Source organism: Poromitra crassiceps (genome assembly GCF_964638095.1).
Source record: "Poromitra crassiceps genome assembly, chromosome: 8".
Lineage (NCBI taxonomy): Eukaryota > Metazoa > Chordata > Actinopteri > Beryciformes > Melamphaidae > Poromitra > Poromitra crassiceps.
Genome location: NC_139629.1, coordinates 52,982,180 through 52,989,452, shown reverse-complemented (window position 1 = coordinate 52,989,452; position 7,273 = coordinate 52,982,180). Strand labels below are relative to the sequence as shown.

Here is a 7,273-nt window from a genome sequence, read left to right as displayed (position 1 = left end):
AGCATATAATTATATACTTTTTCACAGTGCAATATCTGGAGACATATCTGTATAAGCCTTTGTTTACAATCCTGTGTGGCTTATTTATAGCTATATTCCACACAGACATTTAAACTTAAAGGACCGCAATGGAAACAAGCTAACAGCTTTATTTTATCCTTTTGATAATGGTGGGCCTATATATGCATGATATATATGTGCTCATTGTCAAAGTCTTCAATCAATCAATCAGGCATTGCTTTTGGTTGCCGAAATGGAGATATTGTTGACATTTCTAGTCACCTTATATTTTGAGTAATCCAGTCAGATACTATGCAGTTCATCAACTGGTATGGGTTGGTGGTACAATATGGAAATGATTCCTCTCAGAGAATCCTTTGTTGTTTGAGGGTTTGATTATTTCCATGAGTTGAACATAGCCTACAGATATTGTAGCGGTGCATGTGTTGTCTGAAATAAACATAAGCAAATAAATGGTCTTGAGTTTAATGTAAATAGAGAATTAGGCTACTATTGGCACACAATAATTAATCAACTTTAGTCTACATCATCCTACATTAGCATGAACAGCGCTGATAATAAGGTAACCCCATCTGAAAAGTAGCCTACTTAAAGGGGGACTAACCCCCCAGATATGTATCAGAACAGTGATTTGAAAATACCTATGGAAAAAACCAAGAAATGACATATGCTCTTGTCTATACTATACTCTTTGGCTGTGTTCAAGTCAGGATTTTTTTTCAGAAATCGACGCCATTACAGTTTGCCCACCGCCTCAAAAATAATTTATTTGAGAGGGGCAATATCTTTATAAATATCAACAACTAGCCAACGCTGGTGGTCTGTATGGAAACAGCGTTGCTTAAAATGGTTGAAAGTTATATCAATTTGGTAATTGAGTGGCGAACTAGAAATTTAATTATTTTTCTCCATGTGTGTGTATGTGGCGTCTGTATCTATCGCTAAGAGCAAAGTGAGGCGAGGCTCGTTACCGCAGCACACCGCACAATAGGACAAACCCCCCGCTCTGGGGTAACACAATGCGAGATTTCTCCACGTCAATCCCTCGTCCAACTTGCCATGAAGTCCCTTTTTAATTTTAGTTTGGGGGCTTTTCGTGATTCTTGTTAAAAGTTGTGCAAAAGGTTTCCTCTCAGCGCAGTTGCAGGCTGCGCCTCCTCCCTCCTCCCAGACCCTAGCTGGCGAAACAGGCTCCTGCATGGGACCAGGAGGATTCAGTCTGTCCAAACTCAATACCGATCTAATCTCTCAGTATGAGATGCAGGGAAATATATTTTAGTAGCCGATGTGTTTAGAGCAGCGTTGTCACGTCGTAGTATAGCGTTATATTTTACATGTGCGCTAAACTGCGATGAGATTTGTTTGCGGAAATGTCAGACTGAACTTCTCATCCCATGCAAAAGACCCCTGCTTCGGCCATGAGGCAGAGCACTGCTGCTGCTGCGCGCGCGCCTCTGATTTTTCCTCTCAGGGCGTAGGCAGCGCAGGGCAGAGGTGCAGAGCTCTTCTCCTCAGTCAGCCCATTCAGTCTGTCCAAACTCAATACCGATATAATCTCAGTAGGAGATGCAGGGAAATATATTATAGTAGCCGATGTGTTTAGAGAAGCTTTGTCACGTTGTCACGTCGTAGTATAGTGTTATATTTTACATGTGCGCTAAACTGCGATGAGATTTGTTTGCGGAAATGTCAGACTGTCCGCCTCGGCCATGACTGAGAGGCTCAGAGCACTGCTGTGTGCTGCTGCGCGCGCCCCCGGAGCTTGGGGCTCCGTGCATGTGCAGAGCAGACTCTCTCCCGCCTGACTGGCCGGGAGAAAGTGCTTCCAAGTCGGACTGATAATATAAACAACATAATTTGACCTTATCCAGGTAAGATATTAATAATGTAATGACACATTCAGCGATAAACTGTCTACAATGAAGACATGTGTCAAATATGACAACGTGGTGTTCAGTATTTTAAGAGCACAGGGTTTTTGGTTGGGAATGACATGGCAACGACATGGCAACACAATGCCATGTCCTTCCTTTTATGATTATAGTGGCGTTTATTGATAGTATTGTGTTACATAGGAGTTGGTAGGAAAATAACAGGCGATTGTAATCAATTTACAGGTGATTAACAGGTCAAGTGACATCATGGGAATAGGCTTGGAGTTGTGAGGAGCCGAAAGGGTACAGGGGGAGTAGGGGAGTAACTATCTTGAAATCCCATAGTCTTTGGGGACAACCTGACGTCAGGTTGTACCAAATCTCCCATTCATTTGAGGGCAAAAAAAAAGCAGTGTTCCACCCTTAGAGGGCGCTTATGCCAGTTATGCTGCTGAAAAATGATACAAATGGTAAAATGGCAACAGTTTGGTGTCAAATGTGGAAATTTTGACCAGAATTCTTCACACATCACCCCCAAAGTCATATATATTGGTCAAAAGCTGAAAAAAGTGTTTTGGGGGTTAGTTACACTTTAAAGTACCGTCAATCAATTGAGCTTGCAAGATTGTCTGCAAGTAGACTATGCTAAATGGACAACATAACAGAATGTGTAAGAAAGGTCTATTAGGCAGAATTATTCACAACATAAGTGTCACAGTTTACATGTATGTCCTCACGCAAATTTCGGGCTTATAGACAGTCCATATTATTGTCTCTCTGGACAGCGTTTCACCTACGCAACAAAACACCTGCTCATTAGTGCTTGCTAACTACCACGGGGTATTAACAAGCAGGACTGCATCGGGGAGATGAGGGAGGAAGAGAGTCCATGTGTGTGATATCACCTCAATTTCAGGTTTTAGTTATATTAGAAACACATTTGGGGGTGCACGTTTTTCTGTTTGCTCTATTTTTTATTATGTTAAAATGTGGTTGCTACTGAGGCCAATAAATGGTTGATTTGTTTTTTAAATGGTTGCCAAAGGCAACTGGGCATCCTTTAATGTCGAGCCCTGTTATATTTAAAAGCGCCAAATCATAACAAGAGTTATCTAAACAGACTTAACATATAGAGCAGGTAGAAGACCACGCTCTTTATTTTAGACCCAACAATTGAAACAATTCTCACATGCACCGGCTATTTTACTGCAGGTAATGGTAATGGTAAATGGTAAATGGCCTGCATTTATATAGCGCTTTTATCCAAAGCGCTTTACAATCAGTAGATAGTCTACATTCACCCATTCATACACCAATGGCGGCAGGCTACCACGCAGGGTGCCTACACACCATCGGGAGCAAGGAGGGTTAAGTGTCTTGCCCAAGGACACAACGACAGGGAGCGGGGATCGAACCGCCAACCCTTGCGTCATTGGCCGACCCGCTCTACCTCCTGAGCTAAAGCCGCCCATGTCATGTGACCCTTAGTGATCAACTGTTACAATGGATAGCCTGACTATAGAGCTATAACCCTGGCTGCTTTTTCAACTGTTTTTCCTCACCTCAGGTGTGACATCACTCAATTGGGGGGTTCCCAGCAACATCTCACCTGTTTGTCTGACCAGTTTTCAAAAGACTTCCCATGATTCCTGAATCAGACTTTAGTCATTATGACCACAGCTTAATTCATAATACAGTGATGGTGTGATCCAGTTCGTCTCTCTGTCAAACCTGCCTTCCAGGTTAGGTTTGTCACTATGTTTGTTGCTGCTGCCTGGTTGTAGTAGGTAGGACCCGGGCACACAGAGACAGACACAGCTCTGATATCATATATGTGGTTTACTAGGATGTCTGTTACATAGGGCAAAAATCAAACAGATACAATACTAGAAAAGTTGACACAAACTAACTCATTTACTTTTTCAGTGGTCAGCGGACCGACCACAGGACATCCCGACCCGGCCGCTCACTGACAGATAGAAAACAGAAACCCACATGACATTCTGCTTAGAGCGCCCAATCAGGAGACAACGTTTAGGCGGTCACATGACATTCTGCTTACAGAGCCCAATCAGGAGATGGCGTTTAGTCTGTCACGTTTCATAAAGTGCAGGTCAATCATTCAAAGTGATGGTTTACTAAACGGTCTGGGACTGACGTGAGCATGTTCTCTCATCAAAAAAGTCAGGTGGTTTGGAATTAATAAGGCATTCTACCGACCAATCAGTTGTGGTTATGTTGAAGCTTTGTTAACGAGTGCTAACAAACATATTTATTTACCAAAGTGCTAAAACAAAGATAAAACATAGATTCTAACATCATTACAAGGTCCTGGGACATTATTATTGCCTGGTAATACCACCCCTCCCCCCACACACACACTTCCTTTAAATACATTAAATGAAGGTCCGAACAAAAGCAGTCAAACTGTCCAGCTCAGAAAGTCCTTGTGATGTTTGTCTATGAAACACTCAAAGTGCAGAGAGAGCGGCATGATTCAAAAAGTCACCACAACCACAGGAAGTAGAGAAACTGGACAGGAAGTAAAGCAAATGACCACAGGAAGTAGAGAAACTGGACTTTGACTTCAAGGCACTAGACAATGTTCATTTAACAGTTAGATTCCCGCCGAGCCGAACGTGAACCCTTTCATAGAGTACCAAAGCCACGCCCTCTTCCATTTATGACATGGGACCTAAAATGTTTCATCCCCCATAGACTTTTCAGAAAATGCTTATAAAAAGAGTACTTGGTCAAACCAAGCACTTTAGCTATTCACCTTATTCTTTGCCCACACATGGACGCTTCCGCATTACGTCATTTCGTAATAGTATTTCCGTTTTAGACTTGCCAAAAACCCCGCAGGCAAGATGGCCGCCCACACTCCCCTCCTAAACTGGCAGAATTACTCCCCCATAAACTAACATATCTTGGACAATAAGTATGTAACATACAAAATAAAACAACCCGTAATATCTTAATTTTATGTAGAATGCAGAGGACATGTAACTGTTTAGTTAAACTTGCATTCCAGGAATATTGTGCTCTAAAGATGACGTTAGTGGAGTCGAGACTGTTTCGTCCTGAAACCCACATAGGTTGCGCCAGGCGTAACCTATGTGGGATTCGAAATAACGCATCCGAGATAGAAACGTTATGAATATAGCCACGTTATAAACAACAAACTAACGCTGGTGATCCGTATGGAAACAGTGTTACTCGAAATGGTTAACAGTTATATCAATTTGGTCATTGAGTGGCATTTTACTGCCATATAACATAACTAACTAGCGGCTAATATTAGCCACAGTAGGTAACTAGCGCTGAACCGGAAGAACAAATATGTTTGCGTTGAACGCGGAAGAGAGAAAAAGTGGGCATGGTGAATAAGGAGAGGGCATAGAACATTTCACTCAGATAAGAAAGAAAGAAGAGAAAAAAGGTGAAATGTTCTATGGTCCCTCCTGATTTTAAATATAGCTGAATCGCTTGGCTTAACCAAGTACGACTATTTTTAAAAGCATTTTACGAAACACCTATGGAAAAAGAATGGGGAATGAAATCTCTTGGGTCCCATACCGAACCCGGAAGAGGGTGTGAATTTGGAACTCTATTGTTCCCGGAGTTTTATAACATCCTGGACTGGACTTTCATAAATACAGGTTAGGGTTGGACCTACTCTACATAGGGTTATGGTTAGGGTCGGACCTACTCTACATAGGGTTATGGTTCGGGTCGGACCTACTCTTCACAGGGTTATGGTTAGGGTCAGACCTACTCTACACAGGGTTATGGTTAGGGTTGGACTAGTCTCACTGGCCAGCCTTCCCTCCCTACCGTGAGAGGAGTCTGGCACCGCAGGTCTCCATAATGGGATTGCGATGGGCGGCGCTTAGCGGCAGTGCCCTTGGAAAATAGTTTCCAACAATCCAACTTGCCATTTTCAGCGTGTAGCAACGAGCTAGCATAGGTTTCTGCCGTTAGCTTGCTAGCTAGTTAGCGTTGTTGTTTTCACTGAGGCGGCAGGGCACTATTTACAGCATCACACAGGGAGGAGGGAGCGGAAGCCGCTCTGATTGACATGGTCGGAGCTAATGACAGAGTTTGTAATAAGCCGGGAGCGGACATCCGGCAGCGACTGAAACAGTCGCTCCAATGGGGGAGGACTTATCCCAGTTGCCTGTTTCCATGGTGCCAGACTCCTCTCCCGGTAGGGAGGGGAGGCTGGCCAGCGAGACTAGGGTTGGACATACTCTACACAGGGTTATGGTTAGGGTTGGACCTACTCTACACAGGGTTATGGTTAGGGTCAGACCTATTCTACACAGGGTTATGTTAGGGTCGGACCTACTCTACACAGGGTTAGGGTTGGACCTACTCCTACACAGGGTTATGGTTTGGGTCGGACCTACTCTTCAAAGGGTTATGGTTAGGGTCGGACCTACTCTTCACAGGGTTATGGTTAGGGTCGGACTAGTCTCGCAGTGCCAGCCGTAGATGATATCTACGTCTGGAGCACAACTCTCAAAAGTGGTTAACGCCCGCCCCCCAAGCCAAAAAAAAGATCTGTGACAGACATATGAATTGACCAACCAGGGACCTTGTGGGCGGGGTGCATTCGGAATGTGTGTATCAGCTAAATTGACTCCAACAAACACATCCTTGAGAGCATCTACGCCGCGGACGTGGCACACTTTCTGTAACGCAGCAATTCAATTATCTTGCCCCTCATTCTTCCTGCAAAACAGTCTGTCGCTACTTTTTGGTAGCTCTTTTTTTATCACTTCTCTCTTCACGGTGTTTCCTTGCCGGACTGTAATATGGCTATGGGAGGCACGCTATATGACGCAGTGTGTATAACGTAACTTCTGTCCCGGGGGAATCTGCCGGGTTGCCAACTTCCATCAGAGACTTGTGATTCAGTCTCTACTCTACACAGGGTTATGGTTAGGGTTGGACCTACTCTACACAGGGTTATGGTTAGGGTTGGACATACTCTACACAGGGTTATGGTTAGGGTTGGACATACTCTACACAGGGTTATGGTTAGGGTTGGACCTACTCTACACAGGGTTAGGGTTGGACCTACTCTACACAGGGTTATGGTTAGGGTTGGACCTACTCTACACAGGGTTAGGGTTAGGGTTGGACCTACTCTACACAGGGTTATGGATAGGGTTGGACATACTCTACACAGGGTTATGGTTATGGTTGGACATACTCTACACAGGGTTATGGTTAGGGTTGGACCTACTCTACACAGGGTTAGGGTTGGACCTACTCTACACAGGGTTATGGATAGGGTTGGACATACTCTACACAGGGTTATGGTTATGGTTGGACCTACTCTACACAGGGTTATGGTTAGGGTTGGACCT

The 7,273-nt window shown here is 44.0% G+C and overlaps 1 protein-coding gene across 1 annotated transcript in view; it reads right to left on the bottom strand.

Annotated features, from left to right (window-relative positions):
* LOC310780806 (calcium-responsive transactivator-like) overlaps positions 1-6,513 on the bottom strand; it is a gene marked incomplete at both ends in the record, with an annotated part of 12,786 nt that extends 6,273 nt beyond the window's left edge. The window contains 1 exon segment of the mRNA XM_083641308.1: positions 6,489-6,513. Within this exon segment, the coding sequence (XP_083497434.1) occupies positions 6,489-6,513 (25 nt within the window).
* Positions 6,514-7,273: the final 760 nt, after the last annotated feature.